Genomic DNA, 19971 nt, shown 5'->3' with positions numbered 1-19971 from the left:
TAGTGTGTCAGGCCGAAGCCATCAGTTGATCTGGAGAGTTTGGCCTGCCAAAGTAGAATGTAGAATGTATTAGTACAGTGGGAATTTGGGAGGGGCTGCTGCACGAGGGTTGTAGTGTGCAGCCATAACAAATTCCTTCGAGATTCTCAAGGTCCAGTAGTAGGCTCCTACCGGAACAGCTAACTGCAGACGGTTCCATGACTCTGGCACGCGAGTGTGAAATTTGAGCACAATTTTGCTTCCTACAACTGTGAAAGTAGAAAAATCTCACACAGGGACACATTTCGGCGAGGAAATACACATCCCCATGCAAGATTTTGCATCCTGCACAGATGCGGGAAGCAAAATTGTGCTCGATCCTGCACAATCGCAGAGCTGCGCGAAATTAGCCGTTCCAGTAGGAACCCACCACTGTCAAGGTCATTTTTTGTTTAGCACCTGCCTGGAAGTTGATGGGAGGACTGGACACATTGGCAGAACCAGACTGGGCCATGTGATGAACCTGTGGGTGTGGGGATAAGGGAATGAACTTTAAACTGGGTGGAGAAACCCACGGGACTTCATATTCGGGTTTCTCCCAGTTGTATCAACATGGCTCTGCTAATAAACCTGGAGGAAAGCCTTGCCTCGGGCTCTGAGTTAATTTTGGCTGCTATTTGGAACGCTGACATTGTGATCAGGAGAGTACTACTAGTTAAAAGTTGTATGTTTGCAACATAAAAATTGGACAAGGCTGGAATTCGGGAGCTTAGCAGAGGAGTAAGCATGCAGAGTAACCTGAATGCAAAAGTGTATTGAATGGCATTTGGTCAACAATCAAAAGGCTGAATGTTAAAAACAAGCAAACCCTAGAAACGAAATAGCCATGCACGATTTACAGTACCTTTGCATTTGTAGCCTTGCTTGATTATGCCCCAGAGCTGTAATTAAAGACAAAAGAAATAAAAAAGAAAGCCGGAAGGAACCCAACCTCCTTATGAACGTAGTAACAATGCCTACAAAAGCACAAACAGGAAATTACTCCACTCAACACCCTTCCTGTTAGAAAGAACTATCCATTCAACTGTGAGACTTTGCCCACACATCCCATTGCCGACGAATGAACCAAGCACAGAGCTGATACAACGGATCATAAAAATGTTTTCCCAGTGAATCAGCAGAAGACTCTTCACCCGAGTCTTGTTTCTGCATTTCTCTTAAACCCATTTTCAGAGATTTTGAGGCACCAGAGGGTTTGGTTTTGCTACCCTGCAATACTTTTTTTTTTATTTTTTTTATTTTTTTATTTATTCATTCAGTTATTCAGTTATTTATTTATTCAGTTATTTATTTGTTTATTCAGTTATTTATTTATTTATTTATTTTGTTCAATACACAATGAGGATTTTAGTGGGTATATATCTATATACACATAGTAAAATACATGATGAAGGTTATAGAGGAGATACTCATAGTAAAATTTATCTAAGAAATAATAGAAAAGAAGATATAGGAATAAAACATATCAATGAAAGAATAGAAGAAGAGATATAGGAATAGAAGAAAGGTATAGGAGATATAGGAGAGCAATAGGACGGGACGGAAGGCACTCTAGTGCACTTGTACTCGCCCCTTACTGACCTCTTAGGAATCTGGATAGGTCAACCGTGGATAATCTAAGGGTAAAGTGTTGGGGGTTTGGGGATGACACTATGAAGTCCGGTAATGAGTTCCACGCTTCGACAACTTGGTTACTGAAGTTGTATTTTTTACAGTCAAGTTTGGAGCGGTTAATATTAAGTTTAAATCTGATGTGTGCTCTTGTGTTGTTGTGGTTGAAGCTGAAGTAGTCGCCGACAGGCAGGACGTTGCAGCATATGATCTTGTGGGCAATACTTAGATCTTGTTTAAGGCGTCTTAGTTCTAAACTTTCTGGGTCCCGGATTGAAAGTCTAGTCTCGTAGGGTATTCTATTTCGAGTGGAGGAGTGAAGGGCTCTTCTGGTGAAGTATCTTTGGACATTTTCAAGGGTGTTAATGTCTGAGATGCGATATGGGTTCCAAACAGATGAGCTGTATTCGAGGATGGGTCTGGCAAAAGTTTTGTAAGCTCTGGTAAAATAGACACACATGCACCCAACAAGGCTGCAATTCTGTACTGACTTATCGGGACTCAGCTCAGTGAGGCTTTCTCCTTTCAATAGTGCAACAGGATTGCACTGTTGAATTCTGTTATCTTAAATGATAAACTCCCCAGTTCTCCCTGATGGGGATGAAAGGCATTGTGCAATCATTCTGCTTCTAACATATAAACAGGATTGGAAGGGACCTTGCAGTTCATCTAGTCCAACCCCCAAGCAGGAGACCCTACATCTGCCTCTACCTAGGATCGAACTCATAACCTCCCGATTGAGAGGCAGGAGTTCCACCTCTAGGCCACAGGCAGTGGCGGATTCTCATTTCCGCAGCTGTGTGTGCAGCTATGTTTCTGTGTGTGTGTGTGCATACGCAGGAATCAAAATCTCATGAGGGGATGCGTGTGTCAAATGTTGGCTATTTTTGTGGCTCGGCGCATGCGCAGAAGCAAAAAATCACCAAATCTTGCTTTTTTAGTATTCTGTAGGCTCAAGTACGATGGCACTATTATTTATCTCTTAACCCATCTTAATCTCCCCATTCCACCACTTTATACTTACAAATCCAGCACAATGTTCGCAGAAGGTTGGCTTAAGGTAGGTCATCTCCTGGAAGTTATGTATAAAACCTGGTCCCATTTTACAGTGTAACTGTGATTTAGCCCTTAGGAAATACGCCATCATTTCTCCTTTGCTGATAAGACCATCCCTGTAAAAAAAAAAAAAAGCCAAGAAGGGAAGGGGAAATCAGTCGTCACCATCCTATGGAAAACAACAGAATTCTGGCTCTCTTCCCAAGGGGTTAATTTCTCCAATTTCTGAAAGGCAGTACAGTGATACCTCGTCTTACAAACGCTTCGTCATACAAACTTTTCGAGATACAAACCCAGGGTTTAAGGGTTTTTTTTGCCTCTTCTTACAAACTATTTTCACCTTACAAACCCACCACCGCCATTGGGATGCCCCACCTCCAGACTTCCATTGCCAGTGAAGCACCCGTTTTTGCGCTGCTGGGTTTTCCCTGAGGCTCCCCTCCATGGGAAACCCCACCTCTGGACTTCCGTGTTTTTGTGATGCAGCAGTGGAATCCCAGCATCGCAAAAACAAGCACTTCGCTGGCAATGGAAGTCTGGAGGTGGGGTTTCCCAGCGAAGGGAGCATCAGTGAAATCACAGCATCGCAAAAACACAGAGGTCTGGAGGTGGGGTTTCGAGGACTTGTGTGTTTTTGCGATGCTGCGATTTCACTGATGCTCCCTTCGCTGGGAAACCCCACCTCCAGACTTCCATTGCCAGTGAAGTGCTTGTTTTTGCAATGCTGGGATTTCCCTGCTGGAATTCCACTGCAGCATCGCAAAAACACAGAAGTCTAGAGGTGAGGTTTCTCACAGAGGGGAGCCTCAGGGGAATCCCAGCAGTGCAAAAATGGGCGCTTCGGCTGGCAAAAGGGGTGAGTTTTGGGCTTGCACGCATTAATCGCTTTTCCATTGATTCCTATGGGAAACATTGTTTCATCTTACAAACTTTTCACCTTAAGAACCTCGTCCCGGAACCAATTAAGTTTGTAAGACAAGGTATCACTGTACTGTACTTCAACAGATATTTATTTATTTATTAGATTTATATGCCGCCCCTCTCCGAAGACTTGGGGAGGCTCACAACAATAATAAAAACAATATTCTAGTGAAAACAAATCTAATATTAAAAAACACATAAAAACCCTATCATGTTTAAAAAGCAAACAACACATACATACCCGAACATAAATATAAAAAAAGCCTGGGGGAAAGGTGTCTCAACTCCCCAATGCCTGGCAGTATAGATGGGTCTTGAGTAATTTATGAAAGACAAGGAGGTTGGGGGCAGTTCTAATCTCTGGGGGGAGTTGATTTCAGAGGGCTGGGGCCGCCACAGAGAAGGCTCTTTCCCTGGGGCCCGCCAACGACATTGTTTAGTCGACTACAAAACATTTTTGATACTTCTTTGGCCAAGAATAAAAACGTTCCAAGCAGAAATTTGCACAGGAACACTCCTGCTGGCAGAGCTTTGGAGCCAGCCTTTCACATATTTCCCCCCAAAACAAGTTGATATGGGTAGCGCTGACTGTGAATTACTTGTCTCTAAATTTTCCTTGGGAGCTAGCAGATTTAGGGTTCAGACTGTGATTCATTCATCCATTTGGCATTAAATGGTCTAAGCAAAGGTACCCTAATGCAAAATGGGACTACAGGGAGTCCTTGATTTACATCCACTCATTTAGTAATGGTTCAAAATTACAGTGGCACTGAAAAAAGATGACTTATGACCAATCTTCACACTTTTGACCATTGAAGAATCCCTACGGCCATGTGGGTAGAATTTGGGCACTTGGCATCCAGAATGTATTTGCCACAGTTATGGCATCCTGAGGTCATGTGATCTCCCTTTGCAGCCTTCCAAGCCAGCTTCTGATAAGCCAAGTTGATGGAGGAAGCAGGATTCACTTAAAGATAGTCGATTGATTTAATAACTGCAGTGATTTGCTTAACAACTATGGCAAAAAAAGGTGATAACATTGGGCATACATCCCTTATCAATTGCTTGGTCTTAGTTGTGATCATAAGTTGAGACTGCTTGTATAAGTCATTTGTCCCTTGAAGTATTGAGATGATGACTGAGAAAGAAAAGGGCTGGTACCAATATTGATCATTATAAAAAAAACCTGGAGATACCATATTATTCGGAGTATAAGACGCACCTTTCCCCCGGCACAAATGATGAAAATTTGGGTGCATCTTATACATTGAATTAGCTTTTTTTCTGCCCTAAACGAGGTGCTAACAATCTTCTCAGCTCTTCCCAGCTTGTAGGCTTCTTTTCATTGCTACTCCCTCCAAAAAACATTTTTTTTCCAGCCCTAAGTCTTTGCAGGCTTGTTTTAATTGCTACCCCATCTGAAAAAAGGATTTTTCAGCCCTAACAAGATGCTAACAATCCTTCCAGCTTGCAGGCTTTTTTCATTTCTACTCCCTCCGAAGAAGTCCCCCCCCCCCAATGATGGTAATGTCTGACTCAGAGGAGAAGGGGGACATTGATGATCAAGATCCCCTATTAGATGCCAAGTCAGAAGGTCACGAAGCAGACAGGAATATTTTTATGGGAAAAGTTCAAGAAGGTGAGTCTACGAAAGAAAATCTGCACAGTTATAGCTCTAGGACCACACCCAGACAGTATATAAGTGAGGATTTATGGGTAAGAAGGCATGGAGATTCAATGTTTATAATGGTGAAGGTTCTAGATCTGGAGTTTCATAAATGCTTTGCTGGCAAACTGCTGCTATCCTTCTAAGTTCATCATGCAGAGATGCAGCTGTCTGAGGAACATCTGAAGACTGTGAGTGTGTGTTTAAAAACAAACATTAGATCACTGAAGGATGTCTAAATTGGTTTTGGCTCTCAGACACAGCTGTTCGTTATCTATGAATGCTGCCAACATGGATTAAGAGACTGACCTTGTTTGTACAGATCATTTTAAAATATATATATATGTGTTTGATTTGAAATCTTTGCATGTGGGTTCTCCTCTCAGGTTAGGCCCGAAGCAGAATAAATACCAAAGGTGAAAGTTACAATGGGACATTTAAAAAGCATCTTGAAGGAAGAAAGTATAAACTCCATCAAGCCTCAGAAAGCCAGGGGAGGACTCAAGAATATAATTGCCTTTCAACACAAATGGGATTGCATTGAAAATAATACAGAGTGCAGGACACTTACTGATCTTTGTCTAATACACAGAACGAGTCCAGAAAAGGAAAATTTGCTGCTATACTTTCAAAGTCTTCTTGCGAAATATAGCCGTCATGGTCATGATCATAATTCTTAAAAACAGACTGAAGATGCAAGGAAATAAGGAAAAGAGAAGAAAATGTCAAATGGTTATAGACAACAAAGCAGAGGGGTGCATCCTAAAATAAAAACTCGGTATAGGTATTGATGCAGTTAACAGTTTATTTATTAAATTTACATGGCCTCCCATTTCATACAAAGTGACCATGGCCGCATATAATATAACCAACCATTAAAATAAAATATAAAAACAAATTAAACAATTAAATCATTAAACAAGAAGAAGACTGAGAGAGGATTAATTAATTATAGGATAATATTAGGCAAATTCATTCTAATATGAGGTAAATTCATCCAGCCTTTTCCCCAGTGGGAATCACCAATTTTGACTTGAAGGCCGCCATCAGGAATTTTGGGGGCCCATACAGCCTAAGTGTCTGCCCCCCGCCGCCATTTTAAAACTACTTTATTTTGCGACATACCATATAATGCTTAATGACATAAACTCTGGTTTTGTAAATGAGATTTCAGATTTGGAAACACCACTGAAGGCCCAGCTTGTCCTAACTTATTTTTAAATTTTAATTACATGTTCTACGAAAGTAAAATTTTATTTTACACCACAAATACAATTATAGTCAATTAAAAAAACATTGAATGTGATGGTGAATTAGAGAATACAGAACATTCATGCATATGTGAGATAGGTGAGAAGATAGGAAAATAAAATTGGAATTCTACTGTCAATACTCACATCAACTAGCTTTTGGATATGTTTATTAATAACACTTGGGTCAGGCTTTGGTATTACACCAGATGCCCACTCAAGGGGTACTCCTGGCTTAGTAGGAGTTGTTGGAGAGGTAGGCTGTGGTGGAAAGAAAACAGAGAAGTATTTTTAAAAATATTTTCAATATGAATGAAGTCTGGGAGCAAATGAATTTCTGGAAGATTTCTGAAGCTTTTTTTTTTAAGTACCGAGAGAGACACATACACAAGCCAAAGTTACAATAAACAACCAAATTTTGCATAATAGTTCTTTTCTATTCAGTTTCTACAATTGCGAGCTACAAGGATCATCCTGTTTAATCTTCTGCAATGCACAATAAAGCCAATTGAAGAGTCCCAAAGGTGCTCTAGAACTGAAGAAGCTTCTTGGATGAGAAATGAAACATCTTCAAAGAAAACCCCAAAAGTCCAGACGTCTCTTGAAGAAAAAAACCATCTTTGGGACAACCATGACCTGGATGGCTGAGAATCTCCACAGACATCCTTAAGGGGGTATCCAGCCTCTTGAAAATCTCCAGGGGTAGAAAACTCATAACATCTGCAGGTAGGTAGTTCTACTGTTGTACAGAATCTACTGTCAGGGGGCTTTTCTTTACAATTAAATGAAATCAAGACATATGCTCCTTGAATCTATTATTTTTGTTTCTAGATTTTATGATCCTGAAAATTCCATATCTTCTTCTTTATGACAGTCTTTTATATCCTCAAAAAGTGACATGATGTTTATAATGCTTTTAAAAAGCATCTTTTTAAAATTAAGATGTGTGATAAGAAATTACATTTCTGAGATGTAACAGCAGTGGTGGGCTCTAGCCTAAATGGTGGGGAACACGGTTCCGGTGGCGGCCATGTAGTACGCAGCCTAGCTCTGGTGGTGTTGGGTGTGCATGCGCTACTGTTGCTTCCCCGGACCTACGCCTGCCTTGCCCTGCCACGAACGCTGCCTCCCCCCACCGTTTGCCCCTCACTTGCCTCTCGCGCCGGCTCCCCCCACTGCCAACACAGAAATGAGCAAACAAGTAAGTGCCTGCTGGCCACTGCCCACCGCCGTTTGTCCCCGCACTGCCTGCTTGCCGCCATTAGCCTCACTCGCCTCTCACTCTTGGGGCAAACGGTGGCAGCGTGGGCGGTGGGGGGAGCCAGCGCAAGAGACGAGCGAGGGGGGAGGGAAGCGCTCATAGCGAGGCAGGGCAGGCGTAGGTCTGGGGAAGCACCAGTGGCATGTGCACGTGCGTGCACGCCCGGCATCGCCACTGGAGCTAGGTTATGCACTGCTCCGCTGCAAGCACTGCCTTCCCCCGCCATTCCCCCCTTGCTTGCCTCTCGCGCCGGCTCCCCCCACTGCCCACGCTGTCACCGTTCGCCCCAAGAGTGAGAGGCGAGCGAGGCGAACGGCGGCAAGAGGGCAGTGGGGGGGGCAAATGGTGTTGGGCATCGGTGAGTGGGCAGTTACTTGTTTGCTCATTTCTGGGGGTTTTTTTGCTTCTGCGCATGCGCAGAAGCCGAAAAAACCAGAAATCACACTCGCGCAAGGTTCAGCTTCTGCGCATGCAGAGGAGGAAGCAGGGGTGTGCACCTGGCCCATTCCGGTAGGACTGGGAATGGTAGCCCGCTCCTGTGTAACAGCAACAATCTCTAAAACGTAAAGCCAATGTGGGAAGGTTTTGTGCAAGAATCCTTGTTCTACAGAATTAGTGAAATGAAATTCTCTTGTTTAGAGGTCTTAGAACTTGCAAACTAGATTTAATCCAATAAGAAGGGGCATAAAATAGTAAAACAGTAGGATATGGCTATATGGGGTTAGCCTAGTCCAGTGATGGCAAACCTATGGCACAGGTGGCACACGGAGCCCTATCTGCTGGTATGTGAGTCATTACCCTAGCTCAGCTCCAATGTGCATGTTTGTGCCGGCCAGCTGATTTTTGGCTCACCTGGTGGTTCTGGGAGGGCATTTTCAGCTTCCGGAGAGTCTCCGGGGGGATGGAGATGTCATTTTTGCTTCTAGAGCCTGGGGAGGGTGAAAAACAGGCCTACCGGGCCCAAGAGAATTTGGGAAATCCCCAGGCACTGAATTATGGGTCTGGGCACTCATGTATGTGTAATAGCACACACACACATGCTTTTGGTACCTGAGGAAAAAAAGATTTGCCATCACTGGCCCAGTTACTGTTGGTTTTAACAGGCACCCATAACAGCAAGTTGTTCATAATGAGTTTAAATCCATTTATCACTGCCTTCATTACAATGATCATCATCCAGAGAGGAAAACTCCGAATTTTCCAGCCACAGCTGGAAGCGTTCCTCCCATCATAAGAAACAGAAGAATCTTGCTGACAAAGTGCCCAACCTGGTAATCAACTTTGTTTTTACTATCTCCTCTTATGTCTCATTTCCAATGCTTCAGTAGAACTGGAAACTTTCTGGAATAATGAAGAAAGGTAGCAGCAGGGTAGAAGGGATGTGGCAAAGGGTATCTTTCCCCACTTGGGGTTGGAGAAGGATGTTTAGTAGAACTTCACCCAAAAGAAATGTTTTAGCACTGGGGGAAAAACTGGGTCCTTTTGATGTATAATTTTGTTGCAATGTATAATTGATTTCTCTTCTGCCAACCAATGGACAAGAAAGTGAGGAAGTCAATTTTTAAATTACTACAGGTATGTTAAAGATGCTCCAGGCCACAACTCCAGAAAAAAATTAGCTGTAAACAGATATTAAGATAATAATAATAATAATAATAATAATAATAATAATAATAATAATAATAATAATGATGCTGTGGCACAGATGATCCACTGGAACTTGTGCCGGAACTACCATTTACCAGTGGCAAAGAACTGGTGGGATCATAAGCCTGAAAAAGTGGTCGAAAATGAGCAAGCAAAACTACTGTGGGACTTCCGACTTCAGACTGACCGAATTCTGAAGCATAACACACCAGACACTGTGATCGTGGAGAAAAATAAAGTATGGATCATCGACATCGCAATCCCAGGAGACAGCAGAATTGAAGAGAAGCAGCTAGAGAAATTAGTGAAATACGAAGATCTAAAAATCGAGCTGCAATGACTCTGGCATAAGCCAGTGAAAGTGGTCCCAGTGGTACTTGGCACGCTGGGCACAGTACCAAAGGATCTCAGTGGACATTTGAAAACCATCGGAATTGACAAAATCTCCATCTGTCAATTGCAAAAGGCCGCTTTACTGGGATTGGCAAACATAATTCGCCACTACATCACGCAGTCCTAGGTGCTTGGGAAGCACCCGACTGGTGATGAAATACGAAATCCAGCATAGTGATCTCGTTTGCTGTGTTGCACTGACATAATAATAACAATAATTTATTAGATTTGTATGCCACAAATACTTCATACTTCTGTCTTAGAGAAGCACCTTTTTGAAACTAAATCCAAACTGCTGCATTGCAAATACAATTGGCAATGTACCTTCCATGCTTTATTCCCAATTGGGGCTTAAAATTTTAGCAACTGTGAGATTATCATGCAAACCTCTTGGATTTAGGTTATTTACCAACAGAGTCTAGATTCTATAATGAAAGGAAAGTCATGGATGAAGTCATGGATGAAGTATATGATCAACTTGTCTTGTAAAACTTCTTGAATAAGGCATGTTGATCAAACAACAAAACTCTAATTTGGAAATCCTATACGGTACATTGGCCAGTGTTTTATCTGACTATGACACACTATTTGGCTGGGTTCCCAGGCTTTTTAGAGCTAGAAAGTAAAAACAATGTCAGTAGTCACTTTTTCTTATTTAGTCATTTTATGTTCGCACCAATCATAAAGCTGTCTGAGGTAGAAACAGGCTGAAACAAAGAAAACTATATACTGTACTACCAGTGTAGGCTGCCTTTGGCAGATCACAAGCTATGGAAATGGGTGGGTGGGGGTTACTGAAGTGGAAGTAAATTTTTATGTCTTTCAGTCATGGGCTCTCACAATCCAGAAACGATTGTTGAAAGGAAAAGTAAAAGCACACGTTCACATTTTTATCAAGGAAAAGCAAAGCATGATTCTTAAAACAGAGAAGCCAATGAAGGTTAACACACAAAAAGTAGATTATGAATAACTGCTCCAATACTGTAATGTTATATTTATTCTTACACCAGAAAAAAAATAACCAAACTTACTGATTTAGACGTTCTGGGTTCTAGCACCAGTGAAAGCTTATAAATATCATCTTCTGTGTGGTAGAGATCCAGGGAAAGCTGAAAGCCAAATAAAAATAAACGTAGCATGTATTAATTACTGCAACTGATCTAATACAGTAATCCCTCGCCACTTCACGGTTCATCTTTCACAGATTCGCTATTTCACGGGTTTTCAAAGGGGGCTTAAATCCATTAAATCCATTGAAAATTTTAAATCCATTAAAATTCATAAAATTCTTCTACAGTACTACTGTATATTAAAGAAACTGATAGGATATCACATGTAGTTTCAGCTGAGAAACATTATAGAATGACTGTTTAATGCAGCAATTTTTCACATTTTTTGAGCCGCGGCACATTTTTTACATTTACGAAACCCTGGGACACATTGAGTGGGGGGAGGGGGGGGGGCTAAAAAAAAGTTTGGACAAAAAAATTCTCTCTCTCTCCCTCCCTCTTTCTCTCCCTTCTTTCCTCTTTCTTTCTCTCTCTCCATCCCTCTTTCTTTCTTTTCCTTCCCTCTTTTCTGCTCTCTTTCTCTCTCCCTCCCTACCTCCCTCTATGTCTTTCTCTCTCCTTCCCTCCCTCTCTTTCTCTCTCTCTCTTGCTTTCTTTCTCTCTTGCTTTCTTTCTTTCTCTCTTGCTTTCTTTCTCTCTCTCTTGCTTTCTCTCTCTCTCTGAGCTTTGCGGCACACCTGATCATGTCTCGCGGCACAACACTGGTTTAATGCAAAGGGTGGGTTTTAAAAGTCCAAATACTCGTTAAATACTTAAAAAAATATCTTTCCTCTATTTCACGGAAATTTGTTTTTCACGGGTGGTCTTGGAACACATCCCCCGTGAAAAACGAGGGATCACTGTACAGCATAAAAAAGCATATGCTATATTTTGCAATAAACTTTAATAGTTATTTCAGTTATAAAAAAACCCACTCTTAAAAGAAGCGGTTGGGGGAAGTTAATCTCTTTCCACTCATGACCCATTCAATACATGAAACCCCTTCCCCCATGTAAATATAAACCTGCAAAGTATGTTTGTAAATTTGATGTACAGGAGGGAAGGATGATAAGAAACTGGGAGCTGTTTTGTGCAGAAACTGGTGTGTGTGTGTGTGTGTGTGTGTGTGTGTGTGTGTGTGTGAGAGAGAGATTTCAACTGAATGGTTGATAGTGTCATAACCACATGATACTCCACATCAGGCCTCTTCACTTTTGCAAGGAATGAGGGTGTTGCTGCCAAAACAGAAGCTGCTTTGTTGGCCAATCTCAGTAGTTATATAAACAAGCTTTCCCTGTCAGTCTCCCGCAAGCAAAGTCAACAGGGAAGCTAGTAGGAAAGCAGAAGTCTTAATCATCTGAGTCCTTGCTTAATGACCCCTATGGTTTCCACTTAACGACCACATCCAAGACTGCTGCAACTGCTATTGCGAAAGATATGATCATGCGATGTCTTGCTTTATTTATTTATTTATTTACTTACTTACTTACTTACTTACTTACTTACTTACTTACTTATTTATTAGATTTGTATGCCACCCCTCTCCGTAGACTCGGAGCGGCTCACAATACAATAAAACAGTTCATGACAAATCTAATAATTTACAATTTAAAATATTTTTAAAAACCCATTATTAAAAAGACATACATACAAACAAACAAACATACCATACATAAATTATATAGGCCCGGGGGAAATATCTCAGTTCCCCCATGCCTGACGACAAAGGTGGGTTTTGAGAAGTTTACGAAAGGCAAGGAGGGTAGGGGCAGTTCTAATCTCTGGGGGGAGCTGGTTCCAGAGAGTCGGGGCCGCCACAGAGAAGGCGGTCTCGGAGATATTCTGGTCCGATGCCATGAAGGGCTTTATAGGTCATAACCAACACTTTGAATTGTGACCGGAAATTGATCGGCAACCAATGCAGACTGCGGAGTGTTGGTGTAACATGGGCATACCTGGGGAAGCCCATGACTGCTCTCGCAACTGCATTCTGCACGATCTGAAGTTTCCGAACACTTTTCAAAGGTAGCCCCATGTAGAGAACGTTACAGTAGTCGAACCTCGAGGTGATGAGGGCATGAGTGACTGTGAGCAGTGAGTCCCGGTCCAAATAGGGCCACAACTGATGCACCAGGCGAACCTGGGCAAACGCCCCCCCTCACCACAGCTGAAAGATGGTTCTCTAATGTGAGCTGTGGATCAAGGAGGACGTCCAAGTTGCAGACCCTCTCCAAGGGGGTCAATAATTCCCCCCCCAGGGTGATGGACGGACAGATGGAATTGTCCTTGGGAGGCAAAACCCACAGCCACTCCGTCTTATCAGGGTTGAGTTTGAGTCTGTTGACACCCATCCAGGCCCCAACAGCCTCCAGACATCGGCACATCACTTCCACTGCTTCGTTGATTGGACATGGGGTGGAGATGTAAAGCTGGGTATCATCAGCGTACTGATGATACCTCACCCCATGCCCTTGGATGATCTCACCCAGTGGTTTCATGTAGATATTGAATAGCAGGGGGGGAGAGGACTGACCCCTGAGGCACCCCACAAGGGAGAGACCTCGGGGTCGATCTCTGGCCCCCCATTAACATCGAATGCGACTGACCGGAGAGGTAGGAGCAGAACCACTGAAGAACAGTGCCTCCCACTCCCAACCCCTCCAGCCGGCGCAGAAGGATACCATGGTCGATGGTATTGAAAGCCGCTGAGAGGTCAAGAAGCACCAGGACAGAGGATAAACCCCTGTCCCGGGCCCGCCAGAGATCGTCCATCAACATAAACCAAAGCAGTTTCCGTGTTGTAACCGGGCCTGAAAACCAACTGCTGGGGACCTAGATAATCGGCTTCTTCCAAGGACCGCTGGAGTTGGAGCGCCATCGCCTTTTCAACAACCTTCCCCATAAAGGGAAGGTTGGAGACTGGACTATAGTTATTAAGTACGGCTGGGTCCAGGGAAGGCTTCTTGAGGAGGGGGCACACAAGCGCCTCTTTATAGAATGTTGGAAAGGACCCCCTCCCCAAGGAAGCGTTGACAATCACATTGCTTAGCAATGGCAACTCAATGGTCCCAATTGCTGTCGCAAGCTGAGAGCTACCTGTACAGCACTTACTCCTCTTCATGCTTCTGTAATTTTTTTTTCTAATCTGAAGATTATTCTTGGCATTTCAATTGGAGAGGGGGAAGGAAAGAAGGTCCCCAAATGTCAGCTTATTAGATATGGTTGTTTCTGCAGAGAGGGGTAGCATACAAATCTAATAAATTATTATTATTATTATTATTATTATTATTATTATTATTATTATTATTATTATTATTATTGATCACTGGGTATGAAGTACAGCCTGCTGATTTATTGGATTTAAGTTTTGTGACATTTACTGCATCATTTTCAATGTGCCTTCCTTTTTCTTTCTTTGAAACATAGAAACATAGAACACTGACAGCAGAAAAAGACCCCATGGTCCATCTACTCTGCCCTTATGCTATTTCCTGTATTTTATTTTAGGATGGATATATGTTTATCCAAGGCATGTTTAAATTCAGTTACTGTGGATTTACCAACCACGTCTGCTGGAAGTTTGTTCCAATCATCTACTACTCTTTCAGTAAAATAATATTTCCGCACGTTGCTTCTGATCTTTCCCCCAACTGACCTCAGATTGTGCCCCCTTGTTCTTATGTTCACTTTCCTATTAAAAACACTTCCCTCATGAACTTTATTTAACTCTTGACCATATTTAAATGTTTCGATCATGTCCCCCCTTTTCCTTCTGTCCTCCAGACTATACAGATTGAGTTCATTAAGTCTTTCCTGATAAGTTTTATGCTTAAGACCTTCCACCATTTTTGTAGCCCGTCTTTGGACCCGTTCAATTCTATCAATATCCTTTTGTAGGTGAGGTCTCCAGAATTGAACACAGTATTCCAAATGGGGTCTCACCAGCGCTCTATACAGCGGGATCACAATCTCCCTCTTCCTGCTTCCTTTCTTTCTTTAGATGTTTATTTTCAGGAATAACTGTATGTCATTTATTTTTTACTGTACCAAATCATCTCTGCTGACTTCAAGGCAAGGGATATATTTATTAGGTACGGAATAACCTTGGCTCCTTAGAGAATTTACAAAGGAGTTAAGTAACCTCATTTTCTGTTTGTAATCTTCATGAGTTTTCTTCTACTTCTTTCATTTATTTCCTCAATGACTCCCCAAAAAGCCTTGAAGAGGGAAATGTGTTCTATAGCAGCCATGGTGACTACCTTTCTGTAATTTTAGCAGGACATTAATGAATAAATCAGGGAGGCCAGACTTGAAGGATCATAGATGTCTCACCCTGCAGTAAGGCCCAATAGAAAATCAATGGCACATAATGGCTGCAAGGATATCATAGGCACAATTTTGGAAGAATAAAATGATTCTGCCAGAAAACAATATTATATATAAAATTTACTGATGCACGGAAACGGACAACTGGTATAATTGGATTAAAAATAGAAGTAATGATACGCGATAAAATGTGAAAGGATGTATGAAAAAGGAAAATATATAAACAAGAAATACAATGTATATAATCATATACAATGTAAGAAAGGCAAGAAATGTAAGAAAACGGGCCAAGATCTGTATTGATAATGATATTTTTAAAGTTTGAAAAACTAATAAATAAAACTTTTTTAAAAAAAAGAAAAAAAAGAAAATCAATGCCACATAATTACCCTAAACATCAAAAGAAAGAAACCTAAAGGAAACACATATTGGAAATTGTAAATGTAAAAAATGATTTGGAGTGTAATACACTAGTGGGGTATAAAGTTTCTGCTCAGAAATGTAAACAATTCCACGTAATAAAATAACACTTATTTTATTTATTTATTTTATTTATTTATTTTGTCCAATACACAATACATTTTGAAGAGGATAGACATGAAGTATTATATATAAAGAAAAGATATAAAAGTAGAGGAGAAGATATATGAAAGGAAGAAAAGATATATGATATATGAGATAAGGAGAGACAATTGGACAGGGGACGAAAGGCAGGCTAGTGTACTTATGTGCCCCCTTACTGAGCTCTTAGGAATCTGGAGGGGTCAATCATGGATAGTCTAAGGGAGAAATGTTGGGGGTTAGGGGTTGACACTACTGTGTCCGGTAATGAGTTCCATGCTTTGACAACTCGATTGCTAAAGTCATATCTTTTACAGTCAAGCTTGGAGCGATTAATATTAAGTTTGAATTTGTTGCGTGCTCTTGTGTTTTTGCGGTTGAAGCTGAAGTAGTCATTGACAGGCAGGATGTTGCATCATATGATTTTGTGGGCAATACTTAGATCGTGTTTTAGGTGTCTTAGTTCTAAGCTTTCAAGACCTAGGATTGATAGTCTGCTTACGTATGGTATTCTGTTTTGAGTGGAGGTGTGAAGGGCTCTTCTGGTGAAGTATCTTTGGACATTTTCTAGGGTGTTGATGTCCGAGATGTGGTATGGGTTCCAGACAGATGAACTGTATTCAAGGATTGGTCTGGCAAAAGTTTTGTAGGCTCTGGTGAGTAGTGTGGGATTGCCGGGGCAGAAGCTGCGTAGGATCAGGTTAACAACTCTAGAAGCCTTTTTGGCGATATTGTTGCAGTGGGCTTTAGCACTTGTGGCCTTTAATCCTCTGACTCTGACCAAAACACCAGATACTCATGAGATGAAGAAAGAAATCAGACAAACACATAGGATAACTGATATAATTATAGATGGTTTCAATGATTTTCCTCCAGACTGGATAAATTTATCCGTGTATTGGAGCCCTAGAGCAGGATAAGAAGCCTTCAGCCTTTCATATCTGGTGCAAAGTCACAAAATGAACCTACTGAACAAGATGAAGAATGTACAGCCACACAGCTACAACAGCCAACAATTCACCAACAATCACAGTGGGTAGAACTGGTGTTTCACATTTTATGTTATTATAAAGTAATAAAGGCAGGATAAAAAAATCTAACAAGCAAAAAAATAAACAAGATCCCAAAGGCCCCTGCTTGTAAAATTATGATTATAAACAAATTCACCTCTCACCTAATTTTAAAATTCATCTCTAAAAACAGATTTCCTGAGTTAGTTTCAATCTGAAATTTTCTAAAAGGTTGTATTAATTCAACTGTAAAAACAACTGGGGCTTTCCAGCCATTTGCATATTTTCAGAACAGGTTAATTAAGTGTGAGGCATAGTAAGACAACTCTATAAGCAATTTGTTCCTTCTCATCTTTCTGTCATTGATAGCAACTTGAACACCTTTATCTGAGAATTGGCAAAGCCATAAATAAAATATTATTCATTTGGTACGGATTTTCTCCAATTCTAACCTTCTATTATTAAATCCTAAACTCCTCTAAGTATATGTTACATAATTATCTAATGCTGCCTCCCTTTCTCTTTTTGTCAAAAGGGTTTCTACAATCATATTTCTAATTCCTCTACCTTACTTTCAAAAATTTTATTTGTTTTATATATTTTTATTTTCAATCCATTCATAAAATTTCCCCCAGATTTTATAAAATTTTGAATCTTCTTTATCTTTAATCTTCTGCCCACTCTTGATATGTAACTTCATGAGTACACTTGGCTTCCAGTAGGTTTCCAGATGGTACACCATTTATTCTATTCTACATGGCATAGGAGCAGGCCATTTCTGGGACCATGTTTCTTCCATTCTTTCTCCCGCTGCACCGGGCCTAAACAGGAGACCATGTCCCAGAATTCCTCCATCCAGTAATGGTATTATGGATCTGGGAGTTGTGCCTTATCTGTAGCTTCACCTACTGAGATCCAGAGATTCCCAAATCTGCTAGGCTTTCATAAAACTCTGAAGATGTTGTGGTTGGCTCTGGCCCAGCTCCTGCCCCAGGGAACGGGGAGGTGGATGCAGGGGAAAATTCAACATGTCACAGGCCTGTGTTATTGCCAACAGAATCAGTTCAGAGTTTAGTTTCCTCGAACGAAGAAGAAGGTGGGAGTGACTCGGCAGAGGAGGGCTTGGCACACAGCCAAGGCAGTCAATCTTCCTTATCTTCTATAGCTTCAGATGATGAAATTTTGGACCCACGCAAGCGCAGAATTATGCATAGAAGAGACCAAGTAAGAACGTATTACAGGAAATAAGGGAGGCCACCTGTGTTTGGATGGGGCTCCAGTAATTAGAACTGCTGCTATAAATAGCAACATGTGGGTTTGGCCATTGTGGAAGAATATCTGTTGCAGTTTCATCAGGAATCTTGTGTGCTGGACTTTGTTGCTTTTTCACGCCTTTGAAACCAAAGCAGAGCAACGTGTGTGCGTGTGTGTGTCTCCCTTCGTTGGAAGAAGAAGGGGTGGGAAGTTTCTCAACAGCTGCTGGCTAAGTACTTAATGACTGTTTAAAGGACATTGTACAGACTACCCGGTTGTTTTGGGAAGAGTGCTCTTTGCAATACAAAAAGAGTGCTTAGTTTATTTTGACTTTTGTGATAAAGAACATTGTTTTGAATTTTCAAACGTGTGTGTGTCTGAAATTTGTATCCTTGAATTTTCGGGAGGCTCCTATCAGAGAGCCCGGCAGAACAGAAGACCTGTCTGTTTCTCTACACTTTTAGGTCAGGCATTTAGGTCAGCTTTGTGGATACTATGATTTTGTTCTGAGTGCTGTTTAACTGGGGCATCATTTTATATTGTTACGATGGCTTAATCCTTGTATGTTTGCCAGATTGAGTATTGTAAGATGGATGGCTATATAAATGTTTTAAATAAGCAATAATGTTTCAACTCCTACCCTCAAAACGTCACTACAGAGCATTGCACACCAAGACAACTGGACACAAGAACAGTTTCCCCCCGAACGCCATCTCTCTGCTAAACAAATAATTCCCTCAACACTTTTTACTAAATCTGCACTATTATTTCTACTAGTTTTTCTCATCATCCTTTTCCTCCCACTTAGGACTGTATGACTGTAACTTGTTGCTTGTATCCTAAGATTTTTATTAATATTGATTGTTTCTTTATTGCTTATTTGACCCCTATGACAATCATTAAGTGTTGCACCACATGATTCTTGACAAATGTATCTTTTTCTTTTATGTACGCTAAGAGCATATGCACCAACACAAATTCCTTGTGTGTCCAATCACACTTGGCCAATAAAATTCTATTCTATTCTATTCTATTCTAAAACAAATAACCAATTTATCAGATGGGTCTATACAATCTTAAATACCATGTGCAATGCTAATAATCACCCCTGCTTATTTACTTTTATTTGCAGTAGCTTCCTTAGCAGATTTAGTTAGAAGTAATCCTACTTCAAAACAATTGCAGCTTTAATAGATTTATTAGGATAAAGTACTACGGTAGCACATGATCAAATTATAACAAATTACTGTATTAGCATTCAAAGAGAAATTCCATAAAATCATGAAAGCAATTGTTATAACCAGAAGTCTTAAAAACTTAAAAATATGTACTGCAGATAAAATGACTCAAATAGAAAAGGTTTTAAGATGGTACCTAAAAAAGTGGGGGGAGAATGCTACAAATATGAGACCCATAGCTAACAAGAGCTTTTTTCCATTGCCTTCTTAATTTGAAATGGAAATAGATTTGGAGAAGATCTGTTGATCATGCCTGAATTTTTGTCAGAAAGCAGTAATTCATCTAGCAGATCCCAAATTCTTTTGAGTTTTATAGGCCTGACCAGTAACTGAATGGAACAAAAATGAAGTGTTCTATTTAAAAATGTCACTGCAACCATTTCAGTCTAGCAATGGCCATTGGCACTACAAGAAGTCAGTGACAAATGTTTGATGATGTCAATTATAAATAATTTTAGTCATCCTGTTCAAAAATTATTAGAATAATAGATTTTCTCTGACCAGGAAAAGACAGAGACTTCATTGGCAAAATATCTAGACATCTCAAAGGGCATCTAAACTCTCCAATGATCAAACTAATCCTCCATGCTGGGACTCCTGAACACCAACTACTTCTACTATTAGACCAAATGAAACCAAACAGCTCAACTCAACATTGAACAGGTATAGACAGTGACTTGAGACTAAAA

At 40.9% G+C, this 19971-nt stretch overlaps 1 protein-coding gene across 3 annotated transcripts in view; it reads right to left on the bottom strand.

Annotated features, from left to right (window-relative positions):
* RASGRP3 (RAS guanyl releasing protein 3) overlaps nucleotides 1-19971 on the bottom strand; it is a 54220-nt gene that overhangs the window by 6119 nt on the left and 28130 nt on the right. For all 3 annotated transcript variants that reach the window (XM_070734144.1, XM_070734145.1, XM_070734146.1), the window contains 5 exons: nucleotides 10876-10953; nucleotides 6691-6804; nucleotides 5865-5980; nucleotides 2675-2822; nucleotides 884-920 (listed from right to left, as the gene is read on the bottom strand). In XM_070734144.1, coding sequence (XP_070590245.1) covers nucleotides 884-920; nucleotides 2675-2822; nucleotides 5865-5980; nucleotides 6691-6804; nucleotides 10876-10953 — 493 coding nt within the window. The remainder of the gene's footprint in view (nucleotides 1-883; nucleotides 921-2674; nucleotides 2823-5864; nucleotides 5981-6690; nucleotides 6805-10875; nucleotides 10954-19971) is intronic.

This window comes from Erythrolamprus reginae, chromosome 1 (assembly GCF_031021105.1).
Source record: "Erythrolamprus reginae isolate rEryReg1 chromosome 1, rEryReg1.hap1, whole genome shotgun sequence".
In the NCBI taxonomy this organism is placed as follows: domain Eukaryota; kingdom Metazoa; phylum Chordata; class Lepidosauria; order Squamata; family Dipsadidae; genus Erythrolamprus; species Erythrolamprus reginae.
The sequence above is the reverse complement of the archived record's forward strand: the minus strand, read 5'-3'. Positions and strand labels throughout refer to the sequence as shown.